This window comes from Pristis pectinata, chromosome 6 (assembly GCF_009764475.1).
Source record: "Pristis pectinata isolate sPriPec2 chromosome 6, sPriPec2.1.pri, whole genome shotgun sequence".
Classification (NCBI taxonomy): Eukaryota; Metazoa; Chordata; class Chondrichthyes; order Rhinopristiformes; family Pristidae; genus Pristis; species Pristis pectinata.
Genome location: NC_067410.1, coordinates 12,246,802 through 12,271,741, shown reverse-complemented (window position 1 = coordinate 12,271,741; position 24,940 = coordinate 12,246,802). Strand labels below are relative to the sequence as shown.

General features: G+C 43.0%; 1 protein-coding gene across 2 annotated transcripts in view; it reads right to left on the bottom strand.

The window, feature by feature from the left end:
• Window positions 1–9,804: 9,804 nt before the first annotated feature.
• The window catches only part of LOC127571112 (guanine nucleotide-binding protein G(t) subunit alpha-1), a 49,109-nt gene continuing 33,973 nt past the window's right edge, over window positions 9,805–24,940 (bottom strand). Inside the window, exons 3-8 of one of the 2 annotated variants that reach the window (XM_052017177.1) lie at window positions 22,535–22,676; window positions 19,727–19,884; window positions 17,849–17,977; window positions 16,596–16,725; window positions 12,993–13,146; window positions 9,805–9,995 (exon numbers count right to left, since the gene is read on the bottom strand). In XM_052017177.1, coding sequence (XP_051873137.1) covers window positions 9,805–9,995; window positions 12,993–13,146; window positions 16,596–16,725; window positions 17,849–17,977; window positions 19,727–19,884; window positions 22,535–22,676 — 904 coding nt within the window. Of the gene's footprint in view, window positions 9,996–12,992; window positions 13,147–16,595; window positions 16,726–17,848; window positions 17,978–19,726; window positions 19,914–22,534; window positions 22,677–24,940 lie in introns of both variants that reach the window. The other variant, XM_052017176.1, reaches the window with a different exon arrangement.

Sequence of the window (24,940 nt, the reverse complement as noted above, 5' to 3'; positions counted from 1 at the left end):
AGGTTCCTCAGCATAATTATGGTTTTGCATGCCTTTTGCATACTTGGTAATACTTCAGTGAGCAAGGTGTAATATTTTCAAGAAATTTTGCAGTGAAAATAATTTATAAATGTTTTAAATTCATTTGTAAAGGTTATAACAGTAGGAGCCGTCACTGGAAGCAACATGAGGATCTCTGTGGTTTACTGTATTGGCATTGGCACCAGACGTTCTCAGCTTCATAGTGCAATGATGGCAAATACTGACAGTTTCATTGCCAATTTGGCCATAAACGTAGGCTAATATTTTAGTATCCCGTTACCAGGAAAATACTAGTAAACGTTTAAAAATCATCTGAATATCACACATTTAATGCCACTGTTTCAATGTGGTGATGCAGGAAGATTCTTGTATATTATTTCTTGTTGCTTGGTGTGACTTGAGAGAGCAGAGAGCTATTTTTAGTGCCACACAGGTAGACAGGAGAATGAATAGTGTTGGTTCATGGAAGAATGGTTTGTGAGGAAGTCAGACATGACCAGCTCTGTCATTGCAGAGTCCATCATTGTCAAAACAATAAACCAATTTCACATGAGCTACCTGTTACGGACTCAGTGAAAGTCCCTTTAAGATAGAGAGTGTGTGTGTGGGTGTGTGTGGGGCGTGCTTACGTCAATAGAAGATAAAGGACGTAATGACGTTATTGAAGAAGTTAGAAGAAGAAGAAGGAGAGAGAGAGAGAGAGAGAAGGGAGAGAGACACCAGCCTGCTAGTGTTCTCTATCGATGGATGAGAAACAATAACTGTGTCTGCCACTGAAATCCATGTATGGAAGTTGGAAGTAATCCGGTGGAGTTCACTTTGTTGCTGACCTGTAGAAGGAAACAGGTATTTGTGTGTGTGGACGACCACGATTCGGATGCTTTTCGGGGTGAGGAAGTCACTACCGAGTAAACACTGAAGTGTCGCTGGGGTTCCATCGTTGAACATTTGGATTTCGTATTTACTCTCTCTATGTTTCTCTACGTCTACGTCTTATTTTCAGACAACGGTGGTTGTTGAAGAAGCCCTTGCTCATGTTTCACCTTATGGCTTGCGGAACTGAACTTTAAGAACCATTCCTGAACTGGGAGTTTTGGACTTTGCCACACACACACACGACGAGTTTAGTTTTGGGGTTAACGTTCAAGGTTTAACATTTTTGAATTCTAACATACTAACATTTTTACTTTTATTTTACGTATTATCATAAGTAGTGATCAATAAAATAGTTTTTAACACTGAATCAGGCTCAGTGTGTTTCTTTTGTTGCTGGTCCGTGACATACCTCTCTCCACCACGGACTAGAGATTGTGAAGATCTGGGTGTCTGAGTGCACGATTTGCAAAAGGTTAGCATGGAGGTTCAGCAAGGTATCAGGAAAGCTAACAATGTAATCTTTCTTGTCCATATAATTTAGTGATGAGGCAACATTTATTTCTGACATTTGTGACTCTGTTTACATTGCCCTTTGAGGAAGGAAGTCTTTGGGAAAAGTCTTCTTGTGGGAAAAGTAGGTGGATGCTTGAAATACAAATGTTACCACAGGTAGACAGGTCTGAGGAGCTGTGGTTTCAATCAGATCAGCCATGATCTTACTGAATGGTGAAGCAGGCTTGAAGGCCAGAGTTGTTTTTTTCTGCACCTGATATATGTGCTTGTATGTCACAAGAGTGATATTATTGGCTCTTGCTGTACAACAAGTGTCTCGAAGAACTGTAAAGAAAATAAATAACAGTAAACTGTTACCTAGGTGAAGCTCATTTAGTAGCACTTACATCTGGAGATATCCATAGAGTTTGGGTCTCGCTCTAGAGTACTAAGTGCAAACAATCTACGCTGCCACAATACTGAGGGAGTGCTGCACTGTTGGAGTGCCATTTCTTCAGATAATTGATGAAACCAAGGCACCATCTGCCCTCTTGGGCAAACGTGGAAGATCCTATGGTATTATTTCAAGGAGGAGGGATTTGTCCCCAGGGACCTGGTCAACAGTTGTACCTCAATCAGCATCTTCTGAAACAGAGTGCCTGATCATTACCATGTTGATATTTTACGTAAGTTCACTGTGCACAAATTGATTCCTGTTTCTCCTGTTGTGTTGATTAATGTTTCAGAAGTACGTGCATAATATGGGTGTATAATGCTATGTCACAGATCAGTCATGATCTGACTGAATGCCAAACCACGTATGATCCTGCTTCTTCATTGGTTTTAAAATCAAATCCATCAGTCTTTCCAGAGTTAACAATTGATAAACACATCAATTTTGCTTGAATGGCAAATTTTAAACTCTGTTATACCATTTGTTGTGACAATTAATGCAGCATAAATAAACTTGACGTGAAGTTCTGGGGATATATTTGATTCAATGTACCCAACTGGAACTCCATCAGTGATGAATCATTGAACATAAAGTGAGTGTGCTTCAATGGTAACTTGACTAAGAGTGCTTTAGCACATCCTCCATTTACTTGATGTGAATTGTGCACTCAATTTTTTTCTTAGGTCATGTGAGTTGTTCAATTTCAAATTGCTAGCCCTGTTTCAACATTGAGTCATGTGTGATTTTGGGACAGCTTTCTTTAACTCTGGATGTGCCGATACTGGTGAAGATACAACCAGTCACACAGAGAGTCGTTATGACTTAGAATTAACTGCCTGAAACTGTGGGGGTAAAGATTCAATTGCAATGTACAAAATGGAAGTGGATAAATGTTTGATGAAGAAAACAATGCAGGGTTACAGGGAAAGAGGTGGGAATGGGAACAACTGGATTAATCTAAACAGAAGAGTTTTTGATTCTAACACAGCGTAGAATCCTCAAACAGCGCAATAGAATCCAATCAGCCCATTGTACCTTCACCAGCTCTTCAAAAGAAAAATTCATTTATTCCCATTTCCTTGTCTCTTGAGTTAATTTATCTGAATGTTAAGAACTCAATAAATATGTTGCTCAAGTCTGAAATATTTGCAGTGCTCATCAAATGGATCATGATAAGCCAACCAATCATGACCTTTGCACATTTTTCACTGGACCAGAGATGTCAGAGAATTCACTCAATGTTTATATTGGTGCCAGTAACCAAATGTGTTATTCAAGCTGGCATGGAACGTCTAGTGAGTCCTTCTGTCAAAACCAGATACTTCTGTAACCATGTTAAAACATTTCTGCCTATCATTCTGAATTATCTCACGTTCAAACCTAAGTGATAACTTGTTTTGTTTTTAAGTTTGAATGTAAAAAATAGGATCAGGAGTAGGCCATTTGAGGCCAGAAGCCTCTCCACTATCAAAAAGACCGTGGCTGATCTTTTCCTCAGCAGCATTTCCTGTCACAACTCTCTATCTCTTGATTCCTCTAGTATCCAGAAATCTATCAAACTTTGTTTTGAATGCAAACAATTACTGAGCCTCTACGCCCTCGAAGGTATAGGCTTCCAAAGATTCACACCCTCTTACTGAAGATATTTTTCTTGACTTCAGTCCTAAATGACCTACCCCACATTTTGAGACAAGCTCCTCGACCAAGGAGACCTCCCATCAGCATCTACTCTTTCGAGCCCTGTAAGAATTTTGTCTGCTTCACTGAGGTCACCTCTCATTCTTCTAACCCATTCCGAATACAGGCTTACCTTGCTCAATCTCTCCTAATGTGACAAACCTACCATCACCAGGAAAGTCTGACAAACTTTGCTCTTCTGTGTCTCCTCCTGTTGCTGTTGCTGTGACCTCCTCAGAGCCATTGGAGGGAGGTTTGATTGTAGCTCAGGCACAGCTGAATTAAGATTTCACTTCTCAAATTGCACTAACTTCTTATGGAGACCCCATTCCCAGAATGAATGTCAGAGCAGGAATGTTTGGGCACAGCTTTGACAGCCATTGATTTCAAGCTTTTAAAAATCTGACCTTTGGTGACATTTACCTTTAATTTCAGTATTTTTTAAATAATTTTTAAAAAAGTTTTATATGTTAACTAAAAATTTATTGCAATAACTTAAAAGACTTAAAGTAAAAAGTAAAAATGTTTAAAAGGGTGATTTTTAAAGAAAATACCAAAAAGATGTAAAGAGTTTCCAGTGGTATTTTAAAAAAAGTTAACAAATTGAGAGTTTGTCCTATAGTAAGTGAATGTGGGGAATTAATAATGGAAAATAAAGAGATGGCAGATGAATTAAGCAGGTACTTGGCATTATTCCTCATTATAGGGGACACAGATAAGATCCCAGAAATAGCCATATATCGGGAATTGGGAGGAACTCAGGAAGAGGTATTGAGCAAAGTGTTGGAGTTGCAAGTCGATACCAGAATCCTGATGGACCTCATTTAAGGGTCTTAAAAGAAGTGGCTCATAAGATAGTTGATGTGGTTAATTTTCTAAAATTCCCTTAGTTTGGGGAATGTTCCATTAGACAGGAAACTAGCAAATCTAACACTGGTCCACAGGTTCAAGTTCGAATTGGGGCAAGACTGATTTTGACGGTATGAGACGGGAACTTGCAAAGGTTGATTGGAGTAGGTTGTTTGCAGGCAAAGGAACCACAGGCGAGTGGGAGGCTTTTGAAGGTGACTTAGTGAGAGCTCAAGGTCTGCATGTTCTTGTTAGAGTGAAGGGCAAGGCTAGTAGGAGTAGGGAACTCTGGATGACGAGGGATATTGAAGTCCCGGCCAGGAAAATGGAGGCAACATGGGTCAGGTACAGGCAGCTGGGATCAAGTGAATCTCTGGAGGAGTATGGGGGATGCAGGAGTGTACTCAAGAAGGAAATCAGGAGGGCAAAAAGGGGGCATGAGATAACTTTGGCAGAGAAGATTAAGGGAAATCCAAAGAGATTTTATAAGTATGTTAAGGGAAAAAGAGTAACTAGAGAGAGAATATGGCCCCTCAAAGACCAAAGGTGACACCTTTGTGTGGAGCCACAGGAGATGAGCAAGGTGCTTAATGAATATTTCTCCTCTGTTTTTACCATGGAGAAAGACATGAAGGCTTTGGAACTAGGAAAAATTGGGGAGGTCTTGGGGATAGTCCACACTACAGTAGAGGAGGTGCTGGATGTCTTAAAAGATATGAAGGTAGTCATCTCTCCAGGGCCTGACCAGGTATATCCAGGAACACTGTAGGAGGCTAGAGAAGAAATTGCGGGAGCCCTGGCTGAGATATTTACATCATTGTTAGCCACGGATGAGGTGCTGGTAGACTGGAGGGTAGCAAATGTTGTGCCTTTATTTAAGAAGGGGCGGCAAAGAAAAACCTGGGAACTATAGACCAGTAAGTCTAACATGTAGGTAATTTACTGGAGAGGATTCTGAGCGATAAGATATATGTACAGCTGGAAAGATAGGGTCAGCATGGCTTTGTGCATGTGAGACCATGTCTTACAAACTTGATTGAGGGTTTTGATGATGTGACCAAGAAAGTTGATGAGGGTAGGATGGTAGATGTGGTGTTTCTGGACTTAAGTAGGGCCTTTGATAAGGTTCCACGTGGTAGGCTGCTCTGGATTGTTAGATCACGTGTAATCCAGAGAGTGGCTAATTGGATGCACAATTGGTTTGATGGTAGAAGTCAGAGGGTGATGGTGGAAGGTTGTTTCTCGGACTGGAGGCCCGTGGCTAGTGGTGTGCCTCAGGGGTCGGTGCCAGGCCCATTGTTATTTGTCATTTATATCAATGCTTTGGATAGGAATGTACAGGGCATGGTTAGTAAGCTTGCAGGTGATACTAAAATAGGTGGTACCGTGGACAGTGAAGAAGGTTATCAAAAATTACAGGGGATCTTGATCAGCTGAGTAAGTGGGCTGAGGAATGGCAAATTGAGTTTAATTCAGGTAAGTGTGAGGTGTTGCATTTTGGAAAGTCAAATCCTGGTAGAACTTTCACAGTGAACTGCAGGACCCTGGGAGTGTTGAAGAATAGAGGGACATTGGAGTACAAGTACATGGTTCACTGAAAGTGGAGTCACAGGTAGACAGGGTGGTTCAGAAGGCTTTTGGCACGCTGGCCTTCATAAGTCAGGGCATTGAGTATAAAAGTTGGGAGGTCATGGTGCGGTTGTACAGGACGCTGGTGAGGCCGCACTTGGAGTATTGTGTTCAGTTTTGGTCGCCCTGCTATAGGAAAGATGTTATTAAACTGGAAAGAGTGCAGAAAAGTTTCACAAGGATGTTGCCAGACTTGAGAGACTGAGTTATAGGGAGAGGTTTGACGGGGTAAGACTTTATTCCTTAGAGCACAGGAGACTGAGAAGTGATCTTATAGAGGAGGGACATAGATAGGGTGAATGCACTCAGTCTTTTTCTCAAAGTTGGGCAATCATGCACTAGAGGGCATAGGTTTAAGGTGAGAGGGGAAAGATTTAGATGGAATATGAGGGGCAACTTTTCTACACAAAGGGTGGTATCTATGTGGAATCAGCTGCCAGAGGAAGTGGTTGAGGCAGGGCCAATAACAACTTTTAAGAGACAGTTGGACAGGTACATGGATAGGAAAGGATTAGAAAGTTATGGGCCAAATGCTGGCAAATGGGACTAGCTTGGATGGGGCATCTTGGTCGGCATGGACCAGATGGGCCGAAGGGCCTGTTTCCATGCTGTATAACTCTATGACTCTATAACTCCCTTATTCAAAAAGGGAGACAAAGCAGGAAATTACAGGCCAGTTAGCTTAACAACTGACGTAAGAAGCTATTATCATAGATGTTATAGAAGGGTATTCAAGGTAGTCAGGCAAAGCCAACACAGTTTTGTGGAAGGAAAATCATGTTTGATCAACTTTGTTCTTTGAAGAAGTTACATATGCTGTAATAAAGGGAAACTGCTGAATGTACCATACTTGGGTTTCCAGAGGACATTTGTTCAGGTATCGCATCAAACGTTTTTGCATGAAATAAAAATCTAATTGTGTAGGAGGTAACATATTGGATAAAAGATTAGGTGGCTAGCAGGAAACAAAGAGTAGGCATTAAATGAGATTTTATGGTTGGCAAGATGTAATGAGAAGGGAAGCTCAAACAGTTCAAGCTTCAGAAGTACACAACTCCTCATTTCCTTTAGTTTTACGAGTGCTTGATGTTTGAGGCTTTCAAATCAATGTTGTCCCTTGATCATTACTTCCTGAGTTAACATATCTTTGTTTGCCCTGCTCAACCTCAGTGGCCTCTTGGTCCTTCAAGTTGATTTTGGATGCAATTTAGCCATTTGATCAGTAATATAAGCAAATATTTATAAATTCTTGCAGGACCAAGGGTTAGAGTTGGATAACCCTTTTAAAGACCAATAAACTGTGATGTGTTGAATCATTCCAAGACATTTTTCTTTTTGGGCATTGGGGAGACATGTACATTTCCATATTCTACAGGATCTAAAGGATTCATAGGAAAGGAGAATCACTGGGCTAGCCAGCATTTATTACCTATTCCTAACCACCCCTGAACCAAGTGGTGTGTTGGGTCCTTTTAGATGGCAGTTACTTTTTACCTGTAGCCAAACTAGGGAAGGACAAGAGATTTCCTTCCCTGGAGGATATTAGTGAACTAGGTGAGTTTGTCAACAACAACCCAGTAGTTTCACAGTCCAGGCTTTTATTCCAGATTTATTTAATTACTTGAATTAAAGCTTTTCTGCTGTCAGGGTGAGATTTGCTCTCTTCATGTTAATAATCCAGGTCTCTGAATGCAAGTCCAACAGTTTAACCATTATGCTACCATAAAAGCACATCCTGTCTCACAGCGGTTTGTTTAATTCATCAATCTAGAACTCCTGGGGTAAATATTGAACTGAGCATAAGATTTTTCAGAGCCATTTATGGGTGAATAGCTCTTTTACTTGTGTGCTGACAAGAACTGACAAAATTGCCCCGGTTATGTTGGAGTAATCAGTATGTTTTAAATGGTCATGGTTACTGTATTCACTCTTCCACTTAACAAATACAGCACGACTATATTTAGAGCCAGTCTTCCACCGCTGGTTTGGGCATCCTGTGTTAGTCATGCTAGCGAGAAATTCACTTCCTCTTGAAGCAGCAATCAGAGCAGTGTATTCAACTCCAGGTGAATTCCTCTTACAAAGTAAGTCAACACTAACAGAGGATTCAGTTAGGAATTCCTATCCCACAATTGCTCACCAACTTGGCTCATTTTGAAACTTCCTCTGGTCAAAACTATAACAAATAAGCCCCAAAATGTGAGTTATAATGATCAGCTCATGTCTTGTGATAGGGAAAACCCAGCCATTTGATCAGAATTTCCATAATAACTAAGTAGAATCTAAAATCCACAATGTGATTGGATATGTGAATCTAAAGAGATGTTCTTCACCACCAGTCAGGGTAAGGCGTTACAAAAGCCAGTGTCTGTAAATTCCTCTTCTCAAGCTGTAACTCAAACACATAACACATGAAAGCCATCCAAAAGTGTGTGTTATCTGTCAGTTCGAATGATTGTTTCACAGTTGTTTTGGTTTTTTTGCTGGTCTTTTATTGAGTTTACACAAAATCTTTTCTCAGTACTCGACTGGAAGCCATTTTACTCCCAACTACTCAAAAGAGATAGATCGAGCTGTATATTTCTTGTGAGTGGACCCTCTACAGGTCTCCTAGCTCTACAGCAAGAACTTAAAAGACTCTCACATGCTCTCTGACCTCCTCTGCAGACCATTAAGATTCACTACAAATACTGAACTGAGCCCTTCGTGTGGGAGCTCCCTCTAAAGGTGGCTTGATTCACTGCAATATTTATTAAGCTGTATATTACCTAGAAGTACCCCCCTCTATGGCTGTCACACGTCACTGCAATATTCAATGAACAGTCTTCCCTACAGGTCTCACAGGATGGATTGAGTTGTGCCCATTGTATTGCAGTGATGGGATTAAATAGCCTACCATAACGTGAACTAATCTGCGTATTTTATTACAGTTATCTATTTTGTTAATATTAATTAACAGGAAAATTGCTACATTTTATAGCCAATGCAAACAATTGTAGAGCTCATGGAAGACCAAGGTAAGTCACCAGTCCATGGACAAATCGTTGATAGGCTTTTTTTTCCACTGGTTATTTTAGGAATTAAATGTTGATTAAAAGTTCTGCTTAGGTTTAGGAGGATTACTAGCTGGGTTGACAGTATTATTGCGCGAATGTCAAACTGTCCTTTGCATGGGCAGTTGCTTGTGTCCACATGGTAATTGGTACCAGTGACAATATATTGACTGGAGGGTTTTCTGCAAATGAGGTTGAGGAACCCCTGGATTCAATTGCTGTGACATTGATGGGTCGTTTTCTTGCAGTAGCATCAAATTCCTGAGAGGAATAGAGAACAAATTGTAAGACAATTGACTAATAATATATTCACATTTATTAATGATGTGAGCGGGGGAAGTTTTGTGCTTAATATGTGTGGGGCTACAAATTACAGATCACAATAATAACTTGATTCTGCATAGTGGCTTTAACATGGAGTACTGCAGAAGCACTGGCAACCAAAATTTAGAAATAAGCCATGTGATGATGTATTAGGACAGGTGAAATAAAATTAAAGAGGCAAGTTTTGAGGAGCTCCTTAAAAGGAGGGAAAGAGGTAGTGAGGGGAAGAGGTTTAAAGAGGGGATTCTGTTTAGCTCAGTCCTTGAGGCTGAAGTGTCCCCAACTGTAGTGTCGCCAAAACTGGAGGAGCTCAACTATCAGGGGTGATGAGGTGGAAGGAGTGAGACCATGCATTTGAAAATAGGGATGAGCACTTTAAAGTTGACTATTATTTAGGTCTGAACTATACCTTGGAGTGTTTGAATGAACTTAAAACAGACCGCAATCTTTCAAGTTCTCCTTGATGATGATGTCTGTCACTGCATCAAACACAAACTTGACGTTCTCTGTGTCTGTGGCACAGGTCATGTGGGAATAGATCTCCTTCACATCTCTCCTCATGTTCAACTCCAGGAACTGGGCTTTAATGTAGTTTCCAGCATCTTCCATTGAGTTGTTGCCTGTAAAAGGTGGAAAAGAACCCAATGAGATTCAAAGCTGAAAATATCCCTTGGTTTGTTTGGACATGGAGTTACCATACTCTCTGTCTGACTGTGGGCAGTCTGGGCTGTGAGTCTAATGGCCAGTAATTCCCACCACAAGCAACATTCTATGCTTAAAACACATACTGTCTTCCATTTGCTCTTGTTCTTTACAAAAGGGATGAGTCAGTAAGCGTTTCAATTGATTTCTGTTAGTTGCAAAGGAAACATAAGGGTTCGGAGACACAAGAGACTGCAGATACTGGAATCTGGAGCAACACACAATCTGCTGGAGGAACTCAGCAGGTTGAGCAGCATCTATGGGAGGCAAGGAATTGTCAATGTTTTGACCCGAAACGTTGACAGTTCCTTTCCTCCCATAGATGCTGCTCAACCTGCTGAGTTCCTCCAGCAAACATAAGGGTTCATCAGATTCTGGCCCACCCTGATTATACCTTCCTCACTCACTTCTATCCTGATCTTGGATGACCTTCGTATTGTCTCGTGTCTACCTTCAGCTGATTCAATGGTTACTCTAATCCCTTTTTATTCTAATCCTAAATTTTGTCCAAATTTAAATCTTGTGTGGAAACCTAGGTAAAATGAAAGTGGGAATCATGAAGAAACTCTCCACTGACTGGAGTAATAGTCAGAACAAAGGAAAATGCTTGTGGATGTTCAAGGATACTGGTCTCAGGACATCACTGCAGAAGTTCCTCAAGGTTGCACCCTAGGTCCAATCATCTTCGGTTGCTTCATTAAGAACTTTCCTTCTATTGTGAGATCAGAAGAACAGGTGGCATTGACTGATAATTTTGCAATTATCATTCACTATGTCTTAGATAGCATATTCGTATTGTATGCATCAATAACCAGGTAATCACCACCACCAACAGGATTGCCAACACTGTCAACATCCTGGGATTGACTACTGCCCAGGAACATAATTGGATCAAACTACTAAACAAACTGCTGGAGGAACTCAGTGGGTCAAGCAGCATCTGTGGAGGCAAAGGGACAGTCAACATTTTGGGTCAAGACCTTGCATCAGGACCCACTGCTGATGCAGGGTCTCAACCCGAAACGTCATCTTCTACAGATGCTGCTTGACCCGTTGAGTTCCTCCAGCACTTTGCAGATGCTGGAATCTGGAGTGAAAAACAGTCTCTTATGTCTTCATAATTGGACTGGCCACATAAACGTGCTGGGTACATTCAGATCAGAGGCTGGGCATCCTCCACCATATGCCCTTCCAAGGCTTCTCCACTATATAAAAGGCACAACCACCTGCCTGGCTGACTGCAGCTTTTGTAACACCTGAAAAGCTCCACACCATCGTGGACAATGCAGCCCACTTGTTTGGCTAAATATTCTTTTTCTCCATCACGGTGTACTGTGCCTGTGCACCATGTACAACCTGTCCTAGCAATTCATCGAGGATACTTTGGAGAATCTTTGCAAACCTACAACCACTTAGAAGGACAAGGGCAGCAGCCATGTGAGAACACAATCGTTTGCAGGCTTCATCCAAGTCCCACACTGGAGAACCTACTTCATCGTTGCTGGAACTAGGTTGTGGAACTCCTTACTCAACAACACACTCAGACTGCAGTGGTTCAAGAAGGTGCCTCACTGTCTGCTCAAGCTCTACAGCAAGTGCAGTCACAATAGGGTTACTGCAGACAGTTCCTGATATAAACCTGAGCATCACGATCCATAAATGATTCCAAAATGTTCCAATATCATTACACTAAAAAAAGAAGAGAGATTGGCAATTGCATCACACCATTTATGAGCTCAGGAAATCCCAAAGAGCATCACCGTGCAAAACTTCTGAAGTGTAGTTACTGCCAGAATGTAGGAAATGCAGTGAGAAAATTGTGCACAGCATGATCCAATGAACATCAATGTCCAGATTGTTGTCGGAGAGTCATAGAGTTATACAGCCTTGGATTTATTGAGAGCAGAAGTTTGGCATCTCCTTCAGAAACAGGCCCTTCGGCCCAACTCGTCCATGCTGACCAAGGTGCCTTCCTAGCTAGTCCCATTTGCTTGCATTTGGCCCATATCCCTCAAAACCTTTCCTATCCTTGGACCTGCCCAATGGTTTTTAAACAATGTATATGTATCCACCTCTATCACTTCCTCTAGCAGCTTGTTCCATATACCCATCACCCTCTTTGTAAAAATAAATGCCTTTCAGGTCCCCTTCAAATCTTTCCCCTCTCACCTTAAACCTATGAAGTTTTATACTTCACCACCCTGGGAAAAAGACTATGGTATCCAGTTTATCTATGCACCTCATGATTTTATAAACCTCTGTAAGATCAACCCTCTGCCTCCTTCGCCTCAGTGAAAACAGTCCCAGCCTATCCAGTCTCTCTTCATAACTGAAGCCTGCCAGTCTTGGCAAGATCCTTGCAAATCTTTTCTATACTCTCTCTAGCTTATGCTAGTGGAGTTATGTCCATTGGTCAGAGCACCAGGGATAACACTTCTGCTCTTCATGAAATTGCACCGAGATCTTCAGTGTCCAGCTGAGAGGGGTGATGCAGCATCAGTTGAATGTCCTATTCAAAAGGTAATACTGTGTGTCAGCCTAAACTCTGCACTCCAGTCTGGAGGGAGACTTGAACCCACTTGAATCTACTGACTCAGAGGTGAGAGAAGCACAGTTGCTATTTAAGGAAGTAGGTTCTTATAGACTGGAAATGTGTGCAGACTGATTGACTTCTTTCCTGCAGCTAAACAAAATGTTTTAACTGTGAGCAAAGTGTTATAATGATAGCAGGTCAAGTATGACCACTTAACAATAAACTCCGTTAACAGTAACTGCAGTGCCATTGTTATAACTGAGCCCGCCTCTGTGTGTGCATAGCCAGTGTTGCACCTGGCTCTTTCATATTCATGCTTGACCTAGTGGGAACACTGAAAAATGTGCCATAACCAAGGGGGTACAACAACATTGCCACCAACCATCGTAGTCTGGGAAACAGATGCTCAGATGGGTCTTCTTGATCTTCTCCTGGAACACGTCCTTCTTGTTGAGGAAGAGGACGATAGAGGTTGCGATGAAGTAGCGATGATTACAGATGCTGTTGAAGAGATGCAGGCTCTCGTGCATGCGGTTCTGTTGATGACAGAGTGGAATTTGAATTGAATTTTGATTCATTGGTTCCCCATTCTACAGTTGGGAGTCGGGGATTCTGTTACTCGTACTTGTTCTGAATTTAGTCCTTCCTTATGTTTGGACCGCTGCTCCAAACCTCACCAGAGGGACAAATGAGACTACAAATGTACCCATTTCTACATGGTAGTTTCTCGGGGGAGAAATCTAGCGGAAAGGGAGACAACTTACAGCTGCACATTCTAAGGTGTTATAGAGTCATAGAGAGATACAGTATGGGAACAGGCCCTTCGGCCCATCGATTCCACACTGACCATCAAGTACCAATTTACACTAACCCTACATTAATTCCACTTGATGTTCTCCCCACATTCTCATCACCCTCCTCCCCCCAGATTCTGCCATTCACCTGTACAACAGGGGCAATTGCTCTCCTAATCCACCTGCCTTTGAGATATGGGAGGAAACCGGAGCGCCTAGAAGAAGCTCACGCAGTCACAGGGAGAACATGCCAACTCCACACGGGCAGCGCCCGAGGATCGAGTCCGGGTCTTTGGTGTGGCGAGGCAGCAATGGGGCAGTTGTGTCACTGTACCACTCAAATCAGTGTGAAATCAGGAAATACACACACAGGTTTCTGGAAACTGGAAAACTTTCCCCAAAAATGTACAGATGGCAAGAGATCAGTCGGAATCACCGAGAGTGGGCTCAATGAATTTTAGTTTTCTAAGGGCATCAGGGGATGTGGAGTAGAAGTGGACCAATAGGATTGTGGCACAATTTGCCAACTGCATGGCCTCCTGCTGTTAGACAGCGCTGAGTATTAGAACATTGGAGTTATGGTGAACAACTTTTAAAGATTGTATTGAATATGTAAACCCATTCATCTCTGGTTTACATCCATCCATGACTGGCTGATATCTACTGGATCAGGTTGAACCTTGGTATTTGGTATAGGAAGGACAGTCAGTTCTAAGGTACCTGAAACCTTCCTCACCCATGGTTGTACCTGCACATTTTCTAGCTGTGGACATTGGACAGTCTAGGAAGAGAAGCAAGATTCAATTTTTCACCTTTGGCTTCAGGCCATAAAATCAACTGTTGGTTTTCCTTGATGCAGCCACCTCTCAACCCTAAGACCCTAATGGACCTCAGATCAGGATTGCTCCTGGACTTTTAGTTTTCTGTTATTGAATTAAATATCTTTCTACCTATTGATTCACACAATAGCACGTACAGGAGATATAATGATTGAGGAAAGAGTAATGGTTTATCCAGGATCAGCCCCTCCTGCCTTTGAATCACAGAATTTGCCCTCAGAAGCCTTTGTCTGTTGGTCAATGGCCTCCAATTATTTGTTTCTTTGGTCGGCTTCTCTTAAGCAGTGGTAACTTGCGTTGATATGGGAGCAAAAAACACCGTAGGTGCTGGAAATCTGAAGCTAAAACAGAAGCACTTGGCAGGTCAGGCAGCATCTGTGCAGAAAGAAACAGTCAATGTCTCAGGTCGAGGGCTCTTCAATGGGACTGGAAAAGCGAGAAGATCTGTGTGTTTTAAGTTCAGAGAGGGGTAGGGTGTAGTGACAGGGAGAATGTTTGTGGTGGGGTGTGGGCCAAAGTTGTCGTGGTAATTGTTATTTTAAAAACCAGGAGTCAGAGTAGAAAAAGAGTAAGGAAGCAAATTGAAACAGAGCTTCAGCCCGTATCTCAGAGTCATAGAGAGATATGGCTCAGGAACAGGCCCTTCAGCCCACCGAGTCCATGCTGACCATCAACTGCCCACTTACACTAATCCTACATTAAGCCCATTTTAATTCTTCCCACATTCTCATCAACTCCTCCCAGATTCTACCACTCACCTACATGTTAGAGACAATTTACAGTGGCCAAGTAACCCTTCAACGCACAAATTGTTGGGATGTGGGAGGAAACCGGAGCACCCAGACAAAACTCACTCGGTCACAGAGAGAACGTGCAAGCTCCGCACAGATAGCTCCTGAGGTTAGGATTGAACCTGGGTCTGTGGTGCTGTGAGGCAGCGGCCCTACTAGCTGCTCCACTGAGCCACCCTATCCGTGGGGAGAGGTAAAAAGAGGCTGGTTGTCTGAAATTGTTAGATTCAATATTGAGTCCTGAGAGCTGCAATATACCCAGGAGGATGATTAGGTGATGTTCCCTGAGCTTAGACTGGTCATCGTTGGGGAAAGTAGGAGGTAAATTGGTTTATTATTGTCACATGTACTGAGGTACAGTGAAAAACTTTGTTATACATGCCATCCATACAGATCATTTCATTACAACGGTGCATTGAGGGAGTACAAATGAAAACAGTAACAGAATGCAGAATAGTGTCACAGTACAGAGAAAGGTAGGTCAGAGTTTCCTACTGATGCTGCTTGATCTGTAGATCACTTCCAGAATTTTCTGTTGTTGCATGTGTATAACATATTCAATATCTTCAAAGCTTTCTGAGGGTTCTGTGAAGTAGTTTTCACTCTTAATTTGGTCAAAGGGATAGGATTTTAGGGACATCTTTAAAGAAGGTTCAGGAAAGTAATTTCAGAACTCGTGCCCTAAGTAAGCTGAAGTCACAATCGGTAATGGAAGTTGAAACATGTGAACATCTCTGGAGGTTCATCCCCTGTTTGAGGCAGGTAGCAATAGGGCACAGACTTTTGTTATCTGTTTTGAATTGGATCTCTGACAAGGATTTGGGCAGTTTTACCAGAAGCTGATTGGATTGATTGCCTGAACATTTGATGCCATTGGTGGTAATAGCCCTCATTTTTCAGCACTGAAGGAGCATGATTTTGTGTTAGAATATTTCTGGTTTGAATTTGAGAATGAGAGTTGTGGGGATGGAGGGGCTGTGAGTTGTTGGAGGGTGTGGGGAGGGGTGTTGTTTAGGACTCTTTTTGGATGGATGAACCTTCCTCTTCTTAAATGTCTAATGAAGGTGACAGAGACAAAGGGTTAGGTTTTGTTTGGAGTGTATATGGTGGTGCATTTTGCTGATGCTGTATCCAGAGATAGGAGCATACCGGGGCTAACATTGTCTCCTCATCTGGTTAGGACGTAGAACATAGAACACTACAGCACAGTACAGGCCCTTCGGCCCACAATGTTGTGCTGACATTTTATCCTGCTCCAAGATCTATCTAACCCTTCCCTCACACGTAGCCCCCTATTTCCCCCCCACTTAGCCCCCTATAGTTCCAAAGGTGTTGCAGATGGTGAGGTCAAGGTATAAATTTGGTGAATTATTGCGGGCCATGGGAATCCCAGAGTTGTAAACCATGGAGATGATGGGATTATCCTGGTCTGCTGTGCTACTGGAACAGGGATGGGGTAGGCACTGGCTTTTTGAGAAGGAGGCTCTATCTCTATCTCCACCCCCTCCCCTCAGTGGCTGATGGGATACAGGGTTCCCCTTCAGGCTTCCCATCCACTTACTACTTCATCGTCCTCCACCAGGACCATGTCATAGGCACTGAGTGCAGCAATGAAGATGATACACGTGACGCCTTCGAAGCAGTGGATCCATTTCTTGCGCTCAGAACGCTGGCCTCCCACGTCAAACATCCTGCGGAGGGGAGAGGAGGAAAATGAAGGACAGATGCAGGAATCTATTCGATGGACCTTTGTACCGATGGTTACTGGGCAAACTGGAGCACCTACTCTAGGTGTTCAGGTGCAAAGACCTCCATTATAAACTCGTAACGAGGGCAGTTTTCTAGTTAACAAACTTCAATGAAACTCAAAGTCACATGAGTTCCCAACACAGGCCATTCAGCCCAACTAGTCTTTGCTGCTGTTTATATTCTACCTCACCACCTCACACCTTGCTGCATCTCCAGCCTTCGACTTCAACCTTCTACATACACTTATCTATTTCCCCTTGTCGATCCATGTTCTTCATCCCCGGTGCTCCCCATAGTTGCAACTTCCACCTTCTCTTAGTGCAGATGTTTGGACTCGTATTTTTCAAAGAGAAGATGGCCTTGTATTCTTTCAGCCGAGTTGTGACAGCTCGACGTACAAATTCACCAATGTGCCCACTGCAAGTTTGTTAATGTCTTGTATTGGTCACTCTTTGCTGCAGTATTTCTGCACCCTCACCCTCCCAACTAGGTGGCGTCTTTCTGGGCAAACATTACTTTATGAGCTGCCCACCCATGATTGGTGTCAAGGTGATGTGCTCTCAACTGGTGACATTGGCCTTGACCTTCAATGTATCCAATTTGCAGGGCAAGTACAACAAGGGACCTGAGGCTGAGTGCACCAATCTCTACACGTACTGAGTGCACTTCAGTCGTTGCTCAGTTATTCCAGATTCAGATTAGTTTATTGTCATATACACCAGGGTGCAATGAGATTCCTTGCTCACGTGAAGCTCACAGAGTAAACGGTAGACACGGTAGTAATAAATACAACAATAAATACAGCGACGAGTGCACAGCAGCAGAATGGTGCAAAGATTGTGGTGCTGAATGAGAAAGAATTGAAGGCAGGAAAGACATCAATTCCCAAAGAGTCTCGACCATCAACCCAACACTTGCCTTTTGAACAGGGCCTGACATTGTGGCCCTGGTTCAGTGGCTCGGTTCAATCAGTGGAGCTGTTTGTGGGACCAGAGCTACTGGTAGACCAACACTGTGTGGGGTGGATGTAAAACAGGTGGGCTCCTTGACGCCCATTACCAGTACCTGAAGTTGAGATCTTTGAATCCGAACTGGGTCTCAATGATACCGGTGGTTTTCACTCGTGAGCGCAGCACATCCTGTTCAGTGGGGAGGTAGCCTGGCTGTACAATTCGATCCAAGTCGTTGAGATAACTGAAGCAGTCAAATGAAAAGTAATGGATGAGGAGTCAGTAAACAGTCATCTGGTTACCTGTCAATGTTTATGCAGAGATGACAGGATAACTAATGTAGTAAATGGCATTTCCCTTAGCACTATACAAGATGCCAAACACCCTCTCTCTGGTGTAGTAGTGAACTGCTTCTACTTTTAGTTTAATGCACTGCTCTCAAGGTGTTTCCTCTACACTGGAGGGAAAGTAATCACAGATTGGGTGTACACTTCTGTTCAGTCTGCAAGAGTGACAGTGCGCTTCAATTCTTTGATTCCCCAGCTCTTCTGATCTCATTTTCCTCGGCTTCCTCCACTGTTGCAACAAAGTCTGACAAACCGCACCTCATTTCTGACTTGGCATATTACTGCCTTCCAGATCCAACATTTTCAACCAGTTTCTATTCTTGAGCCATGTTTTCCTTTATTAGTTCCATTGCCCCCCAATGCTGTCATTCCAATCTCTCCTGCCTCCCCTGTTACAGACCTGCCCTTTTATTCTCTCAGAACCTTTCCCTTTCTCTGCAATTTAAAGCTCCGACCTTCCCTAGTTTTGCTGTAAGGCCGTCAGGCTGTAATATTAACCCTGCTTCTTCCTCCACAGATGCTGCCTGACCTTCTGAGTATTTCCAGCACCCGCAGAACTTTGAAGGATGAGGTGTGAGGAATCCTATTCTTTCCGCTTCTTTATAAAGGTCCAGAGGTCAAAATGTTTGGTTCTATTACCAAGGTGGCATCTTGGCTCATAATCCTGCAGCAGAAGGTTGCGAGTGTAAGACTGAATATGTAATCTCAGCTAAATCCTCACGTCAGTGCTGAACAGATGCTGTGCTTTATGACATGTTTAACTAAAGGCTGGGCGCGTGTTTAGTTGAAGATTAAACATTATGGCACCATTTGAACAAAGATCAAGAGATCTCTTGGTGTTTTGACTAACATTCCACTCACTAACACCATTAAAACAGATTCATTCACCCCCTTTTAGAGTCTATAAAACCTGGCCATGTGCTGCATATCAAAACTGCCTTGCTTTTGAGAAAATCACAGAAACTGCAGATGCTGAAAACCTGTTTTGAAGAAGGCCTTCGACCTGAAACATTGACTCTGTTTCTCTTTCCACAGATGCTGCCTGACCAGCTGTGTGTTTCCAGCATTTTCTGTTTTTATTTCAGGTTTCCAGCATCTGCAGTTTTCTGATTAGCGTCACAACAGAGCACATTGTTAGATCGCAATGCATTGCTGTTTGTGGGAGCTTGCTGTGCACTAATTGGCTGCTGTATTTCCTGTATTACAAAAGTAATTGTATTTGAGAAGCAAATCATTACAAAGCACGTAGAACGTAAGGCACTGTGCAAAGTCAGGTCTGCATAGATTGCAATAAACAAACTTTTTTTTTGCTGCTGTGATGTTAGTTATGCCAGAAGATGGTGCTATTGAGCTATAAAGGACAAGGTAAGAATTTTACATGGTGTAACTACGCCATCCATGGGCTGAAAATGATCTCAAAAGACCAAAAAACAAGCAGTGTAACTTGAAGCATTCACACGGCCAATGACTTTGAAAGTGGAGCTGGATTTCTGTGGGCGAACCCATTTTGCCCACAGGAATTAATGACTGATTCATTTCTACTTTGGTGCCTTTGAGTCCACTGTTTCTACTTCAATGGTTGGCCAAGTTACTTCTTTCCACATTCAAACCTACTGCCCAGATAAGACAGAGAGTGAGCCACCTACTAGCCAGCAGAGTCATTCAGCTGGTACTCCGAGGCTCGATCAAAGCAGGCCTGGATGCCAGAGTCCTTCCAGAGGCGACTGATAATCTCATACAGTTCCTTTGGCATGGTCCCCTCCTCGATTGTATCGGCTAGATGCATCAGTTTACGGGAATCGTCCTGCAGGAAGAGAGAGTTACGAGGGTTGGCTGCACATTAGCCTGCAGGAGGCCGTCTCTGACCGTGGACAACAGAAGGAAGAATCGGGGGAGCTGTGTATTGGCATCGGACAACTGTTAAAATGGCATGGTACAGTAGTGTAGCAGTTAACATAACGTTATTACAGTGCCAGCGATCCGGGTTCAATTCTGACCGCTGTTTGTAAGGAGTTTGTACGTTCTCCCCGTGTCTGCATGGGTTTCCTCCGGGTGCTCTGGTTTCCACCCACATTCCAAAGACCTACGGGTTAGGAAGTTGTGGGCATGCTATGTTGGTGTCGGAAGCGTGGCGACACTTGCGGGCTGCCCCTAGAACACTCAACACAAAAGATGCATTTCACTGTGTGTTTCGATGTACATGTGACTAATAAAGATACTTATTTTACCTTATCTTAAATGACCTTGCACCTTATTGTCTACCTGCAATGCACTTGCCTGTAGCTGTGACACTTTACTCTGTATTATGTTATTGTTTTTACCCTGTACTACCTCAATGCACTCTGTACTATCTCAATGCATTGTGTAATGAATTGATCTGTATGAACGGTATGCAAGACAAGTTTTTCACTGTACCTCAGTACAAGTGACAATAATAAACCAATACCAATACCAATATATTGTGAAAGGCAGCTCAATGCTACACTTCAATGCTCAATGCTACTTCACCAGTCAGGGCACTGACTATAGGAGTTGGGACATTATGTTGCAGTTGTACAAGTTATTGGTGAAGCCACACTTGGATACTGTGTACAGTTTTGGTTGCCCTGTTATAGGAAAGACGTGGTTAAGCTTGAAACAGTGCAGAAAAGATTTACCAGGATGTTGCCAGGACTTGAGGGCCTGAGTTACAGGGAGAGGTTGGCCAGGTTAGGTCTTTGTTCCTTGGAGAATGGAGGGGTGGGGAGCAACCTTATAGAAGTGTTTAAAATTATGAGAGACATGGTTAAGGTGGATGGTAACAGTCTTTTTCCCAGGGTAGGGGAGTCCAAAACTAGAGGGCATAGCTTTAAGTTGAGAGGGGAAAGATTTAGAAGGGATCTGAGGGGCAACTTTTTCACACAGATGGTGGTGAGTATATGGAACGAGCTGCCAGAGGAAGTGGCTGAGGAAAGTACAATAGTATCATTTAAGAAGCATTTGGATAGGTATATGGAGGGGAGGGGCCTGGAACATATGGAATGTGGCATTAATGGTGTGCGGAATAAGAACATCACAAGTAGGGAGAAGGCCATGTGACCCTTGAACCTGCTCCTCCATTTAATAAGATTACAGCTGATCCAATGAAAAGAGGGGATCAGGCCTCAACACTTTCCTGCCTGGTCCCCCATAACTGTTCATTCCCCCTGGTCCAGAGTCTGCCCTACCTCTAACGACTCAGCATCCACACCCTTGGAGGAGACAACTCCAAAGGTTCATCAAATGATCTGCTGGAAGAGCTCAGCAGGTTGAGAGGCATCTGTGGGAGGAAAGGAATTGTCGATGTTACGGATTGAAACCCTGCATCAGGACTATCCCCACAGATGCTGCTCGACCCACTGAGTTCCTCCAGCAGATTGTCTGTTGCTCCAGATTCCAGTATCTGCAGTCTCCTGTGTCTCCAAAGATTCATAAGCCTCTGAGTAAAGGGGTACAGTAGAGTGGTGTTGAATTACTGGACTAATAGCCAGAATTTTGCACCATTAATCCTGGGATAGAAATTCAAATCCCCCCATTGGGAATTTAAATTAAGACAAGACAAGATATAGAACCATAGAACCATAGAACAATACGGCACAATACAGGCCCTTCGGCCCACCATGCTGTGCTGCCCTTCAAACCACACCTAAGACTATCTAACCCCTTCCTCCCACATATTCCTCTATTTTAAATTCCTCCATGTGCTTATATAACAATCTCTTGAACTTGTCCAATGTATCAGCCTCCACCACCACCCCAGGCAGCGCATTCCATGCACCAACCACTCTCTGGGTGAAAAACCTCTCTCTGACATCACCTTTGAACTTCCCACCCAATATCTTAAAGCCATGTCCTCTTGTTTTGAGCATTGGTGCCCTGGGAAAGAGGCGCTGGCTGTCCACTCTATCTATTCCTCTCAATATCTTGTACACCTCTATCATGTCTCCCCTCATCCTCCTTCTCTCCAGTGAGGACAGCCCGAGCTTTATTAGTCATATGTACATCGAAAATTCAAGTAGTTAATGAAAACTAGAAATTTAAAATAAAAACTACCCCCAGTAATGACATTCATAAGTGTTGTTAAAACTCCATCGAATGTCCTACATGCAGAATCTGCCATCCTTAATTGGTCTGGTCTGACCTGTGCGTTACTCCACAGAAATCAAAGTGGTTGACTCTTAACTGTCTCCTCAATACAGAGGCAAACAGGGACAGATGTTAAATGCTGACATTGGCAGGAATGTCCACATCACATGAATGGATACATTTAAAAATGAAATCCTTGTTATTTTGCTCTTAAGTGGTTGACCCTTTATCCCGAGATTATGACCCCTCATTCTAGGTTTCCCCATCAGAGGAAACATGCTCACAACATCTACCCAGTGAAGTCCCTCCACCAGCTCTGTTGGTGCACTCTCTTTACTGGCTGTACTAACCTGCCGGGCACTGTCACCGTAGCCGATGTTCAGTGTGGTCATTGCCTTCACGATGGCCATCATGGACTGTAGGGTGTTGCTGTAGATGATGGCAATAAACTCAAGACATTCCTCCCGGGAGTAGCCATCCTGGTGAATAATTCTGTCAAGCAAAGGGAAGGATGAGTACATGGACATGTGAGGCAAGACAAGCCTCTTAATAAGTTTATGGCTGATCCTCCATTTCTACCTTCCTATCTAAGCCCTATATTTCCCTGGTATCCAAAGGTTTAATGGTCGCAGCCTTATATAGAACATAGGACAGTACAGCACAGTACTGGCCCTTTAGCCCACGATGTTGTGCCAACCTATATAAACCTACTCCATGATCAATCTAACCCTTCCCTCCTGCACAGCCCATAACCCTCCATTTTTCTACATCTATGTGCCTATCTAAGAGTCTTTTAAATGTCCCTGTTGTATCAGCCTCTACCACCACCCCTGGCAGTGTGTTCTAGGCACCCACCACTCTCTGTGTAAAGAACCTACCTCTGACATCTCCCCTGAACTTTCCTCCTCTGACCTTAAACTGATGTCCTCTGGTATTGGCCATTGCCACCCTGGGGAAAAGGTGCTGGCTGTCCACTCTATCTATGCCCCTCATAATCTTATATAACACTATCAAGTCGCCTCTCATTGCGTCACTCTGAAGAGAAAAGCCCTAGTTTGTTCAACCATAGATAGATAAATATGTATTTATTAGTCACATGTACATCGAAACACACAGTGAAATATGTCATTTTGTGTTGCTAAGAATGTGCTGGGAGCAGCCTGCAAGTGTCGCCACTCTTCCGGTGCCAACATAGCATGCCCACAGCTCCTAACTCATATATCTTTGGAATGTGGGAGTAAACCAGAGCACCCGGAGGAAACCCACACAGACACGGGGAGAATGTACAAACTCCTTACAGGCAGCAGTGGGAATTGAACCCAGGTCACTGGCGCTGTAATAGTGTTACGCTAACTGCTATGCTACCGTACCACCCCTGCTATATACTGTATATATTCACATTAACTGAACATCCAAAATTCTCTGGCTGTGGTTGAGAATTTCAAAGATTCACAAGCTTTGGAAAAAAGAAATTTCTCCTCATCTTGAATAGCTGACTCTTATCTTGAAGGAGTTCCCCAGAGCTAGATTATTCATTTTGTGGATACAGCGTCTCATTATCTATCCTGGAGACCCCTCTCAGAATCTTGTGTGTCCATGGTCTTTCATTCTTCTAAACTTCTGGTTGGTCTCAGTCTCATCCAGATACAACTTCCTCATTCAGGAATCAATAATGAGTCTAAGCTACATTGTCTCCCAGCCAAGTACATCCTTCCTTAGGCATGAAGACCCGAAACATACACAGTCTTCCAACCCTGGAAGATTCCAGTCTTCCAACATATTGTTGCAGGAAGACTTTAAAATTTCAAAATTCATCTTCTGAGTGGCATCACTTGTTGCCTGAGCAGCTAACTCAGCAGTATGTGTTATAAATGCTGATTTTTAGTTATAACACAACATGAGCAGTTGAATTGCCAGGACATAGTAGGCTACATACCATGTGTTGGTAAATGGGATTAGAATAGATTTGGTCGGCATGGGCATGGTTCAGTGAGGTGCCTGTTTCTGTGCTGTGTGACTTTATGACCCTAATATAATTATGGAATGATGAAGCATAAACGCCAACAGTTATCCATGTGGGGTTTATGGGGCATTAAAGGGTTCCTGTTTTTCACTGAAACTTGCAGAATTGTGTGACTTATCTTTTAGGTATTTGAGGTGTGTGTTAGTAACAATGGGTTTACTGATGAAATTCAACTCCTTGGCCAACTTGCTGGTGGGAACCTGCATGTTGAATCAGACATTAACCTTTCATGCTATTGGTCCATCTCAGTGGAACGATAATTCAGCTGATCTGCTGCTTACACTGGGCTCAAAGGTCTCCTCTGTGATGCACCATTCTGTGTATTTTGGGGCATCTGAGAGAACACAATAAAATAGCAGGAGACAAAAGGTTAACTTAAAGGATCCCAGAAGTAATATACAAATGTTCAAGTAATCAGGGCAATCTGCTATGTTAAGAAGACTTCCTGTATTTAAACATGGCTCATAAACAGTTGGACTTAACAGCAATTGGCCTTGATGCAGAAATACTGGAAAACAGCCAGTTAGTCTGATGTTTGAGGTATAATTAGAATCATTGAATCTTGGGGTTGATTTGCCTCCCAAGGAGGCTATTCGGCCCATCATCCCCTAAAAGGGCAATCCCATCAGTCCCAATCTCCTGCTGTTTCCCCAATGACCTGCAAGTTAATTTCTCATAATGTTAGTACAGGAGCATGCCTTTAACCATCTTAGGTTATTTTTGTTCTATTTCT